The 20037-nt window shown below is 41.7% G+C and overlaps 1 protein-coding gene across 2 annotated transcripts in view; it reads left to right on the top strand.

Moving 5' to 3' along the window:
- The window catches only part of LOC116841606 (headcase protein), a 209113-nt gene that overhangs the window by 25426 nt on the left and 163650 nt on the right, over positions 1 to 20037 (top strand). The window contains exon 2 of one of the 2 annotated variants that reach the window (XM_032809736.1): positions 10429 to 10525. In XM_032809736.1, coding sequence (XP_032665627.1) covers positions 10429 to 10525 — 97 coding nt within the window. Of the gene's footprint in view, positions 1 to 10428; positions 10526 to 10548; positions 16887 to 20037 lie in introns of those variants that run through there. The other variant, XM_032809737.1, reaches the window with a different exon arrangement.

Raw genomic sequence — 20037 nt, 5'->3', positions numbered from 1 at the left:
GCGTGAGAGAGAGAGAGAGAGAGAGAGAGAGAGAGAGAGAGAGAGAGAGAGAGACTTATTAAGCTTTGGGATAAAATTTCTTTAAACATATAATAATAGGAATACAATGTGTGTGTATATGTGAAATAAAATATATAGAATATACAGGATGTTTGACGCAAGATACACAGTAGTACGTATGAAGATAGATTAGGCCGAACTGAACAAAAAATTCCTCTAGGTGTTTAACTGAATAAATAAATCTTCTTTAATCTTCTTTTATATTAATATTAATAACTCAAAATTTTACGTAGTTGTTTGAAAAATGATAAAGGAATTTTTTATTTAGTTTGACCTAATATATCTGTATAGATGGTAGTACGTGTCTTACGTCAGACATTCTATATAATGAAAAAAGAAATAAAAAAGTGACAGAATATTTTTAATAGCAGGTATAATGCAGTAATATAAAGTTACAAATGAAAAAATCAAAAGAAAAAAGAATAGAACAGATTCTAAATAACAGTCAAAGAGAGAAAAAAATTAAATAATTATAAATAATTATAAATAATTATAAAAAATTAAATAATTATAAATAATTATAAAGGCGATGAAATATTTAATTAGAAGTATGATAATGTTGATAACAAAAGATCTGAAAAATAGTTAGAAATAATAGGAGTATAATAATGGCAGAATATAACGAAAAACAAGAATACAGAGAGAGAGAGAGAGAGAGAGAGAGAGAGAAAAAGAGAAGGAGAGACACCATTGGCTGCTACGTAGATATTCGCACCAGGTGTCGTGTAGTGCGCGTACACACACGTACGTGTGCATGTGTGTGCGAAATACCGGAGACGGAAGGGCATCTCGCGCGCGGGAGCCATGAGAGTGTGCGCGCGCGTTATCGCCTAACTGCGCAAAAATGCCACTCGTGGAGTCTCCGAGCGAAAAAAAATATCGTTGACACCACCGGCTACCGGCGCCGCGCTTCAGTTACACTCTCGCTCTCGTTTTCTTTCTCGCTCTTTGCCGCTTTGGCCTCTCTATAGAACACGACATTCATAAATAGCGGTCGGTAAGCGTAAACAGCACGACTCCCACTTGAACGTGACGCGTACAGAGTACTCAGGGACAGACGCTATCGTATCCCCATTAAATAAGAGAAACTTGATGCGAAAACTAAAAACAGTCGATCCGAAGGATAGTCTCACTCTTGTCGTATCACATAAAATACGTGTATTTCTTTGCACGAACGCGCAACATTCTTTTCTTTTTTTATCGTTTATGTTAATCGACAAGTTTTTTTTACCTCTTGTCCGATTAACATGAAAAAAAATATCATATATAAAATTGCTTGTGCCTTTATTTATAGACGTTCCGAATGAGTACCGCTGCGATGTCTAGTTATTCGTTTGCGAACATAAACTCGCATTCACGTACCGTACTTATCGCCGAATGTGACTGCAGTTTGCGATATGTGAAGATTTTACTAGCGTCATTGTATATTTATACTGGATGAATAAAAAAAAACGTGGAGTCGGGCGACGATATACAGAGCACTGAATGTGAGTTATGAATATAGACCCGAGAATACCTGCAGTTGCGATATACATATACGAGTCAGTGAATCACTCGCGTTTCAAATTTCACGCAGATGTACAACAGATTGGTCCTAAGTATAACTAACAGAATAGATTGTGCGAAAATTTCGCTTCTTCGTGACGTTACGTTCTTCTTTTTCTTTTTCTTTTTTCTTTGGTCACATTGATCAAAATTTCGTGAGACACATGGCGGAGCGGTTGCATTCGGATTTTGCAAATTTTGTCACGCGATCGGACCCAAATGGCAACGTCAGCGTCGCGACGGAGTAATATAAACGCGTAAACAATACACGTGTAGATCCGGGTGATACGATGATTTAACAGGAGTTTCCAATTTCTATAAAAAACAGCTATCAGATTACAATGCACGTCGCGCTAAACTTTTCGATGACACACGTGAGTTTTTGCCTTGCAGATTTAACGTGTCCTTGAACTTGCACACGTAACGCCGCTTGACGGCGATAAGAATGTTTAAAGTTGCAATTTGCACCTTTCTAACTAACCCGACAGAGAGAAAAAAATAACGTTTGACAATATTTTGCAAATTCTCCAGAAGCAAATTGAACATGCAGTTTTTACGTACGTTTTATTCATTCTTTATAGATTCTAGAATTTTTTTTATAAACGGCAGTAAAATCCGAAAATTTTTACGTACAATAGTTTCATTTTTTATACATTTTGAATTTCGAAAACGTTACTTTTTTTTATTAAAAAACAAGATTATTTTCAATTTTTCAAATGGAAATATTTTTTTCTGTAATAATGTAAAATGAGCTAAAACAAGTTCAATAATAATTCGTCATATCATTCTTACTAACATTTAATAGTAAAGACAAAGAGAGAGAAGATACGATAATGCTTGAAATATAATATAATGAATAATGTACTTGGAGAAGACATATTCGAAATGTAATTGACTTTCTGCAACACAAAGCTCTGCCCTTTGCAATAATCGTTTTATATATCGTTATATATTTCGACATGCTTGCTTGCAAGGAATATGTTGTTGAAATTCTTCATTATTATTTCACTGTGCTTTTTTATTTGCTATGAAATGATAAAATAAGCAATAAAGATAACATTGTGAGTTATTGTTGAATGTTTTGATTCTCTCTAGACAACGCTAGAGATAAAGAAAGATACGCCTTCATTCGAAAAAGTGAAGGTGACGGTTGTTCTTTTTTTAACGAAAAAATAACGTTTCCGAAATTTTCATCGTTGCCGTTAAAAACCGTTTAAAAACTGATCAATTGCATTTAGAACTTTTGTAATCGTTGTGACTGGTGAAAATATAAGACACGGTTATCGTTACCATGAATACCCTGTATATACACAGAGAGAACGATTTGTTGAATTAAATAAACGTTTCTTTGGAATAGTCCAAACAAATTATTTGGTTGACACAACAAAAACATTTCTTTGAAACTAAGCCGCAAATAAATATTTTTGTTGCGTCAAACAAAATTTTGTTCGATCAATCAAAAAATTCGTTTGGGCTATTCCAAAGAAGTATTCGTTTAATTCAATCAAATCGTTCTCTCTGTTCACGCGGCGTCCAAGATATTTTTCTCACTCGTAGAATAAATATTGCAACCTAGGTCGTGCACTCGACAAACACGCTTACGTAAGCCTCCGCGAATAACCTCGCGCGATATTTCTTTGCAACTGCCGCGGCATTCCCGCGTATTTATCAGCGTACTCCTCATGATATTATCGGCGTTCCAACGTCGATTACCCGCGCGTGAATGGAAGCTGCGCGAGGCCGATTCGGACGGGGCGCCAGCACCTTACGCTCCGCTGGACCCGATTTGTTATCACTGTTCCATTGTGTATCGAGCATAAATTCGCGATAACGAATTGAACGATATCAGGCTATGCGTTAGATTGTGCCGAGCGACGATAAGCGCGGGATTGCATAATCGCGTCGCAAGACTCGCGCGCGCGTAAAGGCCCATCCACAATGGGATCGGCAGTAAGGCCTAAATAAAAAGCAAATTAAATCGATTATTCTTGTAATAATCGACTATCAATTTAGCTTATTGCTTAGGTCTTACTGTCTACTGCTTATTTCATTGTGGATATGCCTTAAGGACTTTCGCATATAAATAATCATAGACATAAGACGTAAACTTCAGTTGAAGGACCAATCAGGATTTTGCTATGGTTTTGCGTATTCTACAAGAAGATAGAATTGTCGATAAATCTGATTGTATGTAGTAAGATTCATCTGGTTAAAATCCTAGTTATTTAGTTTAAATCTTACACGTTATCTTCTTGTAGCTACACTGAGAAAAAAATAATTGGAATAACTATAGTCTCACTATATTTTATAGTTTATTTTGGCCTCAAACATATATTTATAGTTCATCTAAACATGAAGATGTAGCAGATGAACACAGATTTATAGTCATCATTTTATTACTCCATGTGTATAGTAAAGCACACTTTGGGAATATAGTTACATGTATTTTTATATTTGCCAAATATTCCAATTGTATTGACTATATAAAATAGCTAATTTCTCTTACCATTCAATATTTGCTACCTTACTATACTTTTTATTTCAAATAATTATAATTCTTTGTAAAAGTTTTACATAGGTCAACTATACTACGCTTATATTGTAAATATTACAAACATTATGATGACATTTACTATAAAAATAATATTCCTAACTATAATCTTTTTACTATGCCATTATAGTTCCAAATATCATACATTTTTCTCTCAGTGTAGAAAAAAAAATCGCAAAGCAATATTCCGATTGGTCCTTTAGCTTAAGTTCATGCTTTTATGTTTACGGTTACGTAATCCATGTGCGAAAGCCCTAAAGCCTTGTCTACATAGCTCGCAGGATACGCGAAGCACACTGGTAGTTCGCAAATCACGTCGCGAGGCCAGTGCCTATACTGATTGCGCAGAAATGAAGCGCACACTATACGTGTGCCTCACGGCAACCGATACGTCATCTTGTATCTGCGTTTTGCGTTCTACGAGCTGTGTGAGCTTGAGATCGTGCAATTTGTTTCTAAAAGTAGAAGCGTGAAAAGTGACAAGTTTTACGCAAACTCGACGACTTCAGCGGTCTCGAGCGATGGAAATATTTTCACGTGAAACTTCACAATTTCATTTTTTAAAGGAAAAGACGTGATCGATATGGAACAACGACAAACTCGTATACGCGGAAATCCGCGATCCACCGATCGGCCGGCGCGGCGTGTTCGTCAATAATCGTTATTGCGCGCGCGCTATACTCAAGGGAGATAGAGATAAGTAGCGATAGAGGCGCCGGTCTCTTTGGTGACGGTCGAGCATGCGTTCGCCGCTATTTCCAGCGAAGCAGCAACACGCCTCCGGCTTGGTCGGCAACGCGATATTACCGCGAACGGACGGCGCGTTTCGCGGAACTTGCTGACTAACCGGCTTCGGCCGACAACATAATAAATCGCGAGTGAGTCGCCGCCGGCGAGAGAGAGGGCGGATAAAAGCAGCCGCAACGAGGTGATGCGCGATTACGCGGGTCCTCTCTGTGTCTCTCTTTCTCTCCTCCCTCTGATAGCGCACGACGATAGCTGTCGTTCACGAAAAGGTGTCGAGAGAGGCGTTGCTAAGAATGTAATCGGTCCCTCTGTGTCTCTGAGCTGTGCCGGATCACTCGATACACTACATCGTGTGGTGTTCGGTTGCGAAAATAAACGCTCATTCGACAGCATCCGGTGCCGATTGGCGCGCAAACAGCAACCGTCGCGCACGGTTGGAACGGCAATGTTAGATCACACACGTAGCTTGGGGCACTGAGCGCGCGACACGCACAAGTTACATATTTTATGATGCCATTACTTTAAACACATTACATGACGCGCTATTCAAGATTCAGGCCAGATGTTTTGAACCGTGGCGTGTTGATCGCATCTTCGTTGATACGAACTAGGAGAAATCGCACAGTAGCCGGCACTGGTTGCAATCAGTTTTCGACAGCCTTGCTCGGATCCTATCTAGAGTCCTGCAAATCAAGGATTTATCCGATCCGGTCTGGTTTGTTGTCAGACGTAATCTGTCCCACTTTGTATTTACTTTGATCAAGTCAGAGCGCATTGGATTGTTTTGTTCGTCAACAGGTTCGGATCTAATTTTACCAAAGTGGATACAGATTAAGATGGATTACATTAATGATAATGAGTCAAACTGTAGATTGACTATTATTGGGCTTTGATAAGCATTGGTCTTATCCAATATCAAGAAGTACAGGGATCCATTAATTATTTATCAACTATTATCTATTATTTACTTATTCGTTTGCTTTTAAATCCTTATATATCCTAGTACCCAACTATATCCGCGCAAAAGTACACCGATTATTGGACGATTATTCTGCTCAATTTCAAGTACGACACTGATAGTTGAGCCTGACTCGCAAGTTGCGCGACATTGGCTGTTTTCGTTTCGTCGTATTAATGCGCGTAATGAAAGCTACGTAAATTAGCGGTACTTACTATACCTCGGTTAAATGGACACGTTAGACAGATTTATATTACGAAATCGTTATTCGCGTGCTGTGCGGCGATCTGTCACTAACAAGTACTACCTGGCATACCTTTCGGTGATTAATTGGCGCTTCTCCTCGAGAAATTAATCTCGGCCAGCGCAAAACATTGACGCCGCGCCATAACGCTCGGTTAGGATCGCTCTTGGAAGTCGCTTTCACTCATCGAGACGCGCGATTCGCGCGCGTAAACAATTCGGCGCCGCCGTTAATCGTGCGAGATCGCACTGTGTTTTACAGTTTGGCAATTACTCAAGCACACGATTATTAATCGTCGCTTTTGCGTATCGATATCGCCGGGGAATACCTCGCGTGTATTTCGCACCGCGAAATATATAATATCGGCAGCGCGCGTGCACCTTATCGCCTCGACCGCGAGATTATGCGTCATTGCGGCCGGGACGATAACGGAATGTTTTCATGGTATTTTTGCCACCACGTGCTCTCGCGAATTCGGGAACCCGTTGTGTGTTTTCGCAAACGTGTCGCGCGCGTCAAGGTTAGATAATAATTCTCTTGCATCAGCGAGCAGATACCATTCCCCGATAGCGCGGACGGCGGGAGCGCGCCGACACACTACGAAAAACCGGTTAGTGCTTACTAAATCGGACTGCGGGCTGCTATATTCTTCTTTTTTGTCTTCCTCCCCCCCGCCACGTTGCGTTCGACTTAATGGCTTTCACGTGTATCGCCGTGCGTTGTTATTTTCGTTCTGGATTTTAAGCGTTCCCTTCTTCTCGCGAGTATCTCTCCAGGGTCGGCAACGGAGGAACGCCACGCCGAAAATGAAAGTTAGAAGGCCCGTCTCGTGCGTTTCCTACGTGTTGTCTAGAGATTATTCCCGCTCTCAACGTATACGATATTCACTCGGAGTAAATTGGCCGTTAGTTATACACGAATGATCCAACTCACATGAAACGCGTTTCGAGAAAAATAAAGATAAAAATTTGACGTGTGATTTAAAAAGTACAGATAGCACTGAGATTTTTCGTAATTGTATAAAAAGTCAAACAATTTTCTTCTCATTGAGGATATTTTTCGATAAGTTTAACGCTGAAAAATTGGTAAAAAAGGATCAACTAGTGAAAAACGGCGCAACTGTTAAAAATTAAAGACTGTGTTTTAATTAATTTTAGGCGCCCGTAAGTGTTGAATCTTTTTTTGTCTTATGTAGAATGGACTACCCATTGTTGATGAAACAAAACTTGAAAAATCATAATTTCGTGACTTGGATCATTCTTGCGTGATTATAGCCAATTTACGCAGAACAAGCCCAAACTTTCATTTCATTCGCATATTCTCTCGTAATTGCCTTGGAAAAATCGTTCAATTGATTAACACGCCTATAAATTTCGGGCAATCGATTAAACGGTCGTTACCTCTTGTCATTGAATATTTTATGTAAAAAAATATCGTTTCGTGTGCATTAAAATTTTATATTAAAACGTATCAAATATATATCGTATATTTTGTATGAAAAATCTGCGCTTTTTCATGAGCGAGAGGCAGCGGTATTTTTCCTTTCCGATATTTTTGGCGAGCGAACGCGTCGACTAGAGAGAGGCAGCAGCGTATCGATGACGCGATGTGTGTGTACGTTGATAATTTCCGCGTGCGGCTCGCGCGAGTGCTCACGTGTATTTTCAACGTGTCGTTCGGCTTGCCAAGTGGCGACGTCGCGCATAAAAAAAGAGCGGCGCCACGGCGCATTCTTCGCGTTTATCGACTCGCGTCTGCATTGTTGACTAATCGCGGTAATGCGCTGTAAACAGCGCTATTTACTCCGTGCGAGCGTCTAGCGCGCCACACTATATTCCTGTGTGTCGTGGCTATAAACGTAGTGTTTTTCATAACAGCGTGTTACATAACGACATTAGTCACCGCGCGTCTAACGCAACTGGCTAAGTTCTGCGAGTTCTGTCATTGGAACTAATAGGAGGCTTCACTTTCGCGACTGAGTTGTTTTCCGTAATGACAGCTTTCGACACGCCGCAGCCGAATATAGCGCAAATAACAGTGGACGTAGGAAACAATTAAAAAGAGTATGCGTGTGTGCTCTCGTAAGGCATTGATGCGTGCTTGATAAGAGTAGGCTTTATTAAATTTTAACGCGCTGCTCGCTGTTTTGTTGTGACTGCTAGAATTGCGACGTAACGCAGTTGGCGCCGGCGAAGTTATACTTTACGTGCGGGGCACGGACTTTGTATTTTTAGTAACACGATTAGTAACACGGTTTCGAGGTTGCAGTCACATTTAAAACTATGTTGTTTTCATGACGTAAGAATTATTCTCTGCAATTCCACTTATCAAGGACTCATATATTGCCATAAGAAGTGTATTTTCCATACGCACGCATACACAAACAGAATCTTTTAACATACAGACAATTCTCCTTTCACAGCTCACCCCTATATACATTTTTATTTGAATCAATATACCGATGATGTCACACAATATCTTCAACTGAAAGAGGGTAGAGTTCAGATTCAGAAAAGTGGCGACTGAAGCGAAATATCATTCTGAAGCTTACACAGAATCGGCATTCGAGTTACTTTTGTTTCATTAAACTTATTTTCCTGAAGCTTACTCTGAATTTCGTAAAAGAGAAAAAAGCGTGATCGGTTTGAATTACCACTACGAATTGGTGCGGCAGACAGGATTCTCCGAAATCACGACGCGAATTGGCAGTGTGTGTTGCATCGCGCTAACGAATGTTTCCCCTGGAAAACGTCGACTGTGTGCCGCACGACGCGCAATATTTCCGCGACCCTCGGCTGACATTGCCAAATATAACCAATACAGGCTGCGGTAGAGAACGGTTTCGCTAGAGTGGAGGCCAAGGTTGCGACTGATCCCCACCATTCTCTACTATGTTGTCGCCTATCGCTCGCTTTGCTCGCCCGCCCGCCCTCTCGTCTTCCTGCTGACGCAACTATGTTGCACGGCCGATCTGACCTTTGCGTCCGTCGTGATTCTCGTTTGCGCTGGTCGCATATCCTGGAGAAGGCGGAAGCCACCTCGCTGGCGCCCGCTGTCGTTCTATTTTATCGTTTTTGTTTTTCACCGTACCGCCGACGGAATCTCTTCTACATTGTCGCGCCAATAAGCGCCATTGATCCGCGCTGTCTATGCATTATTCATTACATCGAACGTTGCGCAGCAAAGCAACGATAAAGAAGCGAGTGAGCTTATTTATAGTCAGCGGCTATAGAGAGCGATTATAAAAAGTGGCAGTTGATTTATTTACCGTCAGTAGGCGTTAATCTTGATCTTTGAACTGTAACTAAATGCGCGATAAGACGCAGATTAGATGCGTTTTTATATCTGTTATGACTTATTGGAAAATGAGAAAACAGGCAGGAATTACGAAGGAGAGAAGACAGATATTGATTCCGCGTTTGCTTCGCTTTATCGCAAGACACAGTTATACAATTTCCTCGCGCACTCGTGGATCTTTGTGGATGATCGAATCATTCGAATCAGTGTTATTAAATCTAAAAAAATTGACATTTTATTTATCCGTCGTATCCATTGTATATCTTGAAGCACGACACGCTCTCGTCGTCGAATAGATCGTTCCAGCCGGGAAAATTTGATCTTTTTCACGACGATTGATATGGATCCGCGTAAAAGACATCGCACATACACGTGGATACGCGCTTAAAGATATTTCGTGTTAGTTTTCATCGTCGCACATGCATAAAGAAAGCATGAGTTTCGACGAGGGTCGTGTAGGGCCGACTGACGTCCTTGAAAGGGGAGTTGTCAAACGCGAGGGTCCGGAGTTATTATGAATCGCGAAAAATTCACTGGAACTCGAACATTCTTGTTGGAAGCCCTTTAAAGGGTCCGTTTACGACCCTGATGACCCGTGTGTCGTTGGATACTTGGATACTCGGACCCGCAGGAAGCAATTTTTACGTAGAAATTAAAGTGTACATATTAGTGTGAATAAAATTCATACTGACTCGCGACAATCAATGGATCGCATTAAATTTATAATAATTTTGTGGAATTCTAAATATATATAGCTTGAATCCGAAATACACAAGAATGAATCATGCATATATGATTATTTTACGCAAACATTTCGGCTTAATAATTAAAATTATATGCTTTGCGAGGAGTTTTAACATTTCAAACATCTACTAACCAGTAAATGCTGGAAGCAACGATTCTTCAATTTTTTAGAGCAGCATGTGATGCGCCTCTTTTTCATCTCTTATGCTTTTCTTCACATTTCCAAATTTATAAAAAATCTTTTCTCAACAATTTTTGGTGTTTTTTTTTTTTTTTTTTCAGACAAAGCTGCGGCGCCAATGGCATCTTCTCACGTCGCCTGGACTTCAGCGCTTTCAACAGTCTGCCACGTACCAAGCTGAATTCCTATCACATCAAGGTTAGTAATTAATTACTATTCTTCGACGCAGCGGAAGGTTTCGCCTGTGTAGGTGCGCGTGACGCGCTAACTTGTCAGCGAAATGGACCGACCGGTCGTGATGAATTGTTGACGATTACGACATTCGAGTCGCGTCACGCGAGATAGCAGTCTAGGCAAAACTCTGCGCTGAAGAGAAGCAAGAACTTCTTGGCGCAGAAATCGCCTGGTAGCCCTGAAATAATAAGAGCGCGACGAAAGTAAGAGGAAAATTATCATTTCCTCACGATAACGCGGTCACGCGATGGACTTTAAGTAATTCAGTATTTTTTACTGAACGTTTATCCACTCTCTCGTGTATACATGTAAAGTGTAGAAGGTAAATCGATATACACGGAATGAAGCTGACATCGGCTGAGACCAGCTTTAATCGCGATCGTCGCAGAAACTCGTTAAATTAATCTCAGCCGAGAGGCCGTCCTTTCCACGCGCGTAAATCAGGCATAAGCTACGCCCCCGGCGAATCCTTTCGTATCCCGTCGTGTAACACTGTCGTCCTACCCCAAATACGAGGAGAAATCAATACCAAACCGAGTGTTAGCGTGTATGTCCCTCTTTACGCACGCACGCACGCACGCACGCACGTTTATACGCGCGTCGACATTAAATAATACTTTTGCTCGCTGACGACTTTTTCCTTGAACTGTGCTATCCCTATTTAAAGTTCGTTTGCACTAGTAACCAGTTACTATTGACCTTCTCGTTAACTGACTTTTCTTCACGTATACTACTGGTAAGCACTGTAATCTGTGAGAAGGGCGGAGTATCGCTAACCCGGGATTAGTTAACCCGGATTGTCGAGGACACTCGGTTACACCAACACGTCAATTAGTGCTAACCCCGTTTAACCGACTTTTCCTTATCTGTCTATATATTGCGCCGTAATCACGAAGAAAACAACGAGACGTTATTCCGAAATTAATCGGGGCTGTTGGTGTGCAACTTGAGAACAACGCGCATGCCGTTATGAGTTCGCTCGCGAATTTCGCGAGGAATGAATCTCGAATTCTCTGTTTTTGAACGTATGAATGCAGGATATACGGTGACGAGTATGCATCTGACGATATCACAAGAAACAGTAACGTAATGTTTTCTTATAGCTCACAGCGAGAAAGAGAGAGAGAAAGATTGTTAAGTTTTAAGAAAGATAGAAATTGGTATTTTATGATCTGAAGCTATTGATTCTTTAATTAATTAGGAAGTACAGGACGTATATAATTGATAACATTTCTTCTCATATGTCGAGTTTATTTAATTATTCATTGCGATACAGCGAAATGAGAGGCAACATTAACAATTATTAGTGGTATAATTAAAATACTAACTCCAATATAAATGTACTTGAACCTATCTGATGCTATCTACTTACGCCTATCTGATATATATCATGTTTCAACTAATATTGGAATAATACAAATGCAAATGTCTAGGCAAACTCATAATAATTTTTCCGTATGATAAAACGCGTTTTACTTAACAAGTTCAAGTTACATAAATTAACTGTAACCCCGCACGAGGTTATATGACAAGTCAATAAAAAGATAGCGGCTTTTATTTGCATACATACCCGTCGGCGATGTAGCTCGCGATCCCGATATATTGACGCGACGGATCATGTGCCTTCGACGTTTCGCGTCGATAAAATATTATGTCTGGCTTGAGTCTATTATATATCGCGCCGAAAGTAGCCTCCTTGAAGGGGGTCTATAAGCGATGCACGCTCCAACCCCCCGTGATACCTAACAAACTTTGACCTACGACCTGGCCTCGACCTCCAAATTGCCTGCCATTTCGGCGCTTGTTTGCGGGAACGGAAAAAGAAAGGATGACTGGTAAAGCAGCCGCGGTTTCTCCCCTCCGAACCGTAGGATACGTGCTCGCAGGGTTCCTGACGACTTGTCCTGATAGAGTCACCCCGGTGTATTTTCGTCAGGACCTGCCAGCGCGCAATCCTCGTCAAAGAAGTTAACGACGCGGCTAATTAGCACCTCGAAACTTTGGGCTGATGCATCGTTCGCGCGAATTTTGCGGTTTCTCTCTCTTTCTCTCTCAATTCCTTCTTTCCTCTCTTTCTTTCTCACGCTGCGCACTATACTTACTCGTTACGGTATCATTCATTACCGTCGCCGTTATCGGCACACAACGGAAAGAAGAGCGATAACTCTTCCTGCGACTTAACGCGCGACCGTTCGCCGCGACGCGTTCGTGAAACCCATCTCGGCTGTTTTACCGTAGCCATATATTGTAGCTGTATTATTGTTTTTATAGCGCACACCCGGATAATTCTTTTTTTCCCGGGCTTACCAAAACGGTGCGCTTTATTGCGGTGCGTCGTGACGTTTATAGCCCGCGACGAACTGCCTGGCAATCCGTGCCGTCACCCACGGGAAATCTGCCTAGACGTACAGGGAATATCGGCCAAAGTATTGGCGTTCCTGTTTGCCGCTATAACTGAGTACATAGCTAATAATAGTTGATAATAATAATTCGTGACATGAAGGGAACTAGAAAAAGAAGGAAGACGGCGTTCACGCTCTTCCATCGTTGCGCAACAAAGCAGGCTCTGCACGGTGGTGGCCGTCGTCCATTCTCGAAGCGTGTCCTGCCGACGAACCGACGGCTGTTGGTTCCAGTTTTTCAATAATACCGGTTCTCTGGGCTTCACCGGCCGCCTAACGAAAGCCGTTAGGTAACTCGAGGGAGATCGATCTCTCGCGCGCGCGCGCGAGAGAGAAACCCGCGCCTCTCGCACAAGCGTGCGTGCGTGCACACACGCACAGCGTTCGTGCAGCAGATGAAAGGGATGCTCGTGAATATGGGGAGATCGAGAGGAGGAACAGGGCGAACCAGGGCACCATCGTAAACTGCTGGGAGCCCCTCGAGACACCCTCCGAGTCCTCCCATGGCAACCGCGTCCCGTAACAATCTCTCTTCGCTCTCGCGTAACCCTCTCGTATCGAGGGTGGTGGCTCCCTCTCGTTCACCCCTTTCTCTAGCGCGCTGCGAATTGCAAAATGCAAGGTTTGCCGTTCGCGCGTTGAATACCGATGTGCAACGGCGGCGACACCCTCGGCCGAAAGTCGCTTAAGACCGGGGATTGCCGCCGTGAATTGGAAGTCATGGCGATAACTCCTCCGTTAAGACCCTCCGTGGCGAGGGAAAAATCTCCCAAATGTTCTCCGTATTCTCCTCCCACGCGGCGCCACCGCCTCAAACCCTCGCTCGCGGTTCTCTTATCGTTTCGCTCTGGTCGCGGATTCCGCGATAACGATACCCCTTTCGCCGCAGGGGAGAGGAGCAGGGAGAGCGGTGAAAACTACGAAAATGTATAGGGTGTCTGACGCAAACTGTCTCATATCTCGTGTATATGTAGATCAGGTCAAACTGAACGCAAAATTCCTCTACCATTCAGCCAAACAGCCACGTTAAAGCTTAAATTGTTAATTAAATGATCTCGCGCGATACGGTATGACAGCGACGTCTGTAGTCGTGTGTTGGCAAATTAGGTGTGAACAAAGTCTCATCATTTGCAAATGATCACGTCAATTTTTAGTTATTAATTAAAGAGCATTGGTATATTTGCCAATATTCTTTAATTAATAACTAAAGATCCACATAGTTATTTGCAAAATGTTATAGGAGTGGTATAGAAATTTCTGTTCAGTTTGAGCCTACGAGAAGTAGATTGAGAAATCTTGCGAGTGAAAATGAAAGAACTTGTTTTACAAAAATCTATTTTTATTTTTCGACGCGACATTAATTTATTTTTAAAGCAATTAATTAATTTATAATTGAATGCAATTATAATTTATAATTGATTTATAATATGAATTTATAATTGAATTGGTTTTGGCGATGCTGATATACTAATCATGACGGTACGTAACTCTACGTATTAAGTTTTATCACGTTTTACCACGTTTTTGAGTACGAGTTCTCATCACTTTTTATTTTGTCCTCGTACAAGCACACGACGGCAGATGTTATCACAACTCATCCTCCGTATATCGCGCGCACCATTATCAATCTTCCTTAACTGATAACTCAAAATTTTCCGTGGTTGTTTGCGGTAGAGAAGATTTGCGTTTCAGTTTGATCTAATCTACGTGTAGACGAAGTATGGAACGCTTTGCGTCATACACCCCGTACAGAGGAGGGGGCTTTTCTTTCTCGGGGTGAGACGCGTTTGTGCGCAAATCGCGTCGGACCTCTAGGTGGTTCTGTTTCGTGCGAACGACCCCGTGGTTACGTCTAAACGATAAATCGGACAGGAGAAGCAGTGGAAATGGGAAAGTGGCGTGCCGCGATGCAGTAACAGTAACTCGACACGTGGCTTATATAGACGCTGAAACTAGGAGTGGCCCGGCGGGCGCGCGCTTGTACTCGTTTGCGCCTCGTCTCGACGATGCTGTTACATCCACCTTTGCACGTAACAAAAGCCGCCGCATGTTCGCAAATTGTTAACGCGATCTTGCGCGTATTCGCGCGCGAGTGCACGTAATTAACAATCGTATGCGCCCTGTGCGGAGTATCGCGCTTGATTTTGCCACGCGGTTTTTTCTCACCAGCGGTTGCAAATCGAAAATATAAATTTTCACAAGGTACATTTTTATTTTTTTTTCCGGATAATTAAAAAATTGCCGCAAATGCGCATTCGGTTCATTTTGCGTGACGTTCATAACTTCGTAAATTTCTTTCTCTCTCTCTCTCTCTCTCTCTCTCTCTCTCTCTCTCTCTCTTTTTGCATAGCGTCCGCGCCGGTTGAATGACCCGAATATTATCGTTTCGTCCAATATTCTCGATACGCTGCGCGCTACATCGGCACGATAGTTTATTATTGCGGTCTGTCGCGCGAACCGTCGCGGCTCTTTATCTTGCGACTTGGTAAATATTGTTCCTTGGGCGCTGTGACGAAGATAAATGCATCGAATGTCAGCGGCGTCGTGCTCGCAGAAAATACCGCGTGGACGAAATGTCAAGTACGTGGCGCTCTGTCTCTCCCCCGCCTCTTTTTTACCGTATATAAATAAGGAGATATTAATAATATCGGTAATAGAGGTAAGGCCGAAATATGAAAAGGAAGAAGTGAACGTATCCTCTCGTTTGCTGTTCGTTGTAACAAAGGCATTCGGGAAATATCGCGTTGACATTTTTATTTACTTCAAACAAATTACAATTTTTTCGAAATAAATTTCAAACGCAATTTTTTCGAAAAAATTTGAAAGTGAATAAAGCGCCATATAAAAGTAGACGTTTTTATCGAATGTTATCCGTGTAGAAAGTTTGGTCATTGATTCTGTAAATTTCATCGAACTTGAAGAACCAATCGAAAATCTCGAGACGTAACATTGTGCAGGCTATTGTCCTTTTGATGCTACAAGTTGTTATTTACTGTCCATGTCCCATATGGATTATTATAAAAATTCTTAATTCAGAAGTATTTGATGTTTGATTATCTCAGTATTCCACCTGCATCTAAGCTTTATCATTAATTTTAAGAGCAATGTATTATGTAACTTATTTAACTGCAGATAAAGTATAGACAATAAGTAAATACGAAATAATTAATACATAAGTAAATAATCTGATTTACGAATAAATTAACAAACTTTCTCTTTACTCTTAAAATATTTATTATTCTTTTTTACTAGAGTTTGAAATTTTGATTAGATCTGGAAATTCAAAAGAGGTGAAGAACTAACAATTATAAAAAGGAGGCTCATTACAAGTACAAAAATATAGGTACAAGTACAAATTAGCACTTGCGAAACTTAAAGTAGATACGAAAATTTTCGATTCGCGGGCCCATCCAATACACGTTACGGTCCTGGTAACACGGGCCGTCTCGAAAGTTTGCAGTGTTTTGATAACCGTCGGTTGTTACGATGTCTCAGTCACCAAGAGTACGCGTCATTGATTGGCGAGCGACAACAATAGCCGTCTGGCGGTTGACGACTTTGTTTTCTTTTTTTTCTCTGCCGATTTTGGTACTGTCGTGCGTCGCGTACCTTCTCGTGCCCGACTCATTACGTTTCGAGCCGATGAACGACGCACATACCGCGCGCGGAGTATGTGCATCGGTACTTTGGCCATTATTTTCGTTGGATGGTCAAGCCATCTCGTCGACTCTGGAAACATTTAATCGAGCTCCTGTCGGCGTCGCGTCGCGTCATTCAGCACGCGTTCTCCCGTTCGAATCGTACCTACGCGAGTGTCAGTGTTAGTGAGTATCCGGGACGACCGAGCAGGAACAAAATGCTGGTTCGGGAAGCGAGGACGCAGGACACCGGGACGCGGGTAGCGATACATCACATATCTCCAGGTGTGTCAAATCATTTATTATACCAGATGTTTCCCATTTCGAACGTCCTCCTCATTCTCTCTCACTGAGAATGAGCAAGAGATACCTGAGTCGAAATTTTGAATCTAAGTTTCGCATGTGCTGATTTATGCGTTCTAATAAAGTTTCTCTCAGACTGTAAATTCCATCTGGCAGCTACCGTCTTCCCTTTATTTCTGTTTATCATTGTACGGGATCCAAGTTTAAATAATTATTCGATACGTTACTTATATTTTTTTCTTGAAACTTCCTCCTCATTACCTACTTTGAATTTTCAAATTTCCTCAAGATTTACAACGATAAAAATTGATGAAAGGATTATATGCATAAAGTTTTTTTTATCTATCGGTTATTTATTCATATTGTTTAACATCTGCTTATTGCACATATTCTAATTATGAGTTATTTGAGTTATATGATTGATTTATATAATTAATATATTATAATGCTTACTGGAACTAAAAATAAAGGCTTTTAAATGTAGATATGAGGAATTGATAGGATATTAAATAAATTCGGATATTCATTCTAAAAATGTGTGCTTATATTATTAAACTTGGAGCCATTCTAGAGGTTCTTGGCAGGTTCTTTGTTGAGCTTCAAAATAAAAAAACTATAAAAATAATAAGTGTCGATAGTATCAAAATAGGACAAGTAGTTTGTGTAATATTGTGACTTGAGATTGCCCATTACTCTTTCAAATTTGATAGAATTAGTAGAGTGAATGAGAATTAGCAGACTGAGTGAGAAGCAAAGTTTCGACTTGGATATTTGACTGTTCAACACATTGCGCGTCGTACTCATTACTTCAACTCGGCAACCACGATAAGAGATTGCCCCGTTAGTAAACATTCGCAAACTACATTTTTTCCGGCATGGGCACGTTGTGTCCAAAGTGCGAACTGTCGTCAAGCACTCTTTTGCCATTTGCACAGCTCTAGTCCTTCCCGATGAGAGAATGTTTAATGGAAAAGTGCATTAACTGAGCCGAGTCTCGATGCAAATGCTCTGCTTCGAAATGCTAATGCAGGATCGAATTAATCTATGATGCTTTATACGACGAACGAGTGGGATTTGTCTCTCGTGAATATCTCGCGATACGTAGCGTCGGAAGTGGCGAGAATTTTATGAGAAGCGTTTCCCGTTTGTTTATCTACGTCACACACGCGGGTCCGTGGAGAACAAAGGAGGAAAGCAAACGGGAATCGGCAAAGAAAGAAAAATATACAAACCGTCGTCTGGGAGACAAGAGCGATCCGCCTCGCGCAGGATGGACCGCGTAATTTTCTCGAGGATTGCGCGCGCGGAACCCTCGTTGGTCTACACTGAGTGGCGCTAGAGCTCTGAATGATACTCGTGTTCGAGGGGGCAGAGATTAATTAAAAGGACCGCTCGTAAGAACGACGTCGAAAAGCTTTCCTCGTAATTCAGCCGCCTCTCGCGCCGAAAGAGATGAAAAGCCGGGCCTTTCTTTCCACGGCATCCTCCCGCGCGCCACGCGATTCTCTTCGCGTCGTCTCTCGCTTCCTCACTCGTTTCTATTCGATGGACATTGATTCCCAATGAGCTGACGCTGATGTACGACGGCGCTTCCGACCACCTCGCGCTAATAGAAAACGCCCGGAGGGGAATTTATTGTATATCGTGTCGTCGTGGTCGTGTTCTCTCCATTATTTTCTCAGACACTGAAATTCGGTACGTGTCGGTGATAGGATATGTACTGTCGGTTCTTTTTGTTAGACATTTCACTTCGTGCACTGCTCACAGAAATCAAGCGGTTATTTTTCTCTTTCGTATACAAGGTAAAATTGGTATTTCCAATGGCCCGCGGACGTATACCTAATTCTGGACATTTTTATTGTTTCGATCTTCAAACGAATATATTTAAACTTTTAACATAAAACTTATATACGTATATATTCTATATTGAAAGTTTAAATGTTTATATTTAAGAATCAAAACAATAAGAATGTCCAGTAATAAAGTCCGAGTTGAATACTTTTTTTAACGCCTAATTTAATCTAACTTAATAGACATTTACATGAACGCGATATTTTAGCTTTCATATTCGACCCGAGTTGCAGTACTATGCAACGGAATTACTTGTTCAATGTGATCCGCTGGTTGCTTCGAACGGTGTATTTTTAATGACGGAAAACTGATATATAAGTTTATAAAATACAGAACGCGTATATATCTCTCAATAAGATAGCTACCTGTTCGTCTATTTCGCACATGGGGAATTCTATTGCTATTATCTTTACGCAACGTTAATTGCCAGCTTCATAAATCTTGGTTATGATCCCACGCGTTTGTTTAAATGTTAAACTGCTGATTGTTAGGCCGCGCAGCAGCTACCATGCTCCTTCGCCGCGTTCACGTTCGTAATGTGAAACCCATTGACCCTGCCTGGTCAAGCCGGCGCAAGAACAATCACGCCATTCTAAGGTAGTTCCCTAAGTAACGTAATCTTCCTGCCTCTCGCTGCTGCTGGCGTTGATTAAATTCGGTGCCGCGAAGTACGAAACGGTGGACGGAAGTTTAGCCGGCTCGAGTTTCGAGCGGTGTTTCAAGTCGGGCCGTACTAATTTCGTTACGACGTAAACGAGAAGCCGGTAGCCGCGACTACGAGAAGAAGTATTCGCACGTTCCATTAGCCTCCGCTAAAACTTCGATTGGATTTCAAGTCGCGAAGTTTTCGCTCACGCCGAGCTTAAAAATCTTCGCGTCCGAAAGTCGAAGTAAGTAACTCGATTCTGTTCTCTGCGCTGCGCTATTTTCACTGAAACACGCTGATGCGTCCGCCAATACCTTACGCGTATCGTAACACAGTAACGACGCGAAGAACAAAATTATCGATGAGAAATTGTTCGCGGGAAACACGAGAGAGAGAGTAGGTCTATATCTTTCTGTTGGAGTTTAAATGAAATTACTCGTAAACGGCTGTAGACGTGTATATATGCGTATTTTGCCTTCACTTTTCTCTCTCTCAACCTTTCTTCACAATGGCTTCTTCTTTTTTGTTTCCCGAGCGTATTTTGTGCATTAACCCTCGTTGCAGACTCGCAACACTCTCGGTGCACAATGGAGGTTTGCATTAAAGGTCATTAGCTTAAACGTTCGCCTTCCTGTT

This window comes from Odontomachus brunneus, unplaced genomic scaffold (genome assembly GCF_010583005.1).
Source record: "Odontomachus brunneus isolate Ranch 3 - 2012 unplaced genomic scaffold, Obru_v1 Obru_scaffold_017, whole genome shotgun sequence".
Classification (NCBI taxonomy): Eukaryota; Metazoa; Arthropoda; class Insecta; order Hymenoptera; family Formicidae; genus Odontomachus; species Odontomachus brunneus.
This window is presented reverse-complemented; position numbering and strand designations above follow the sequence as displayed.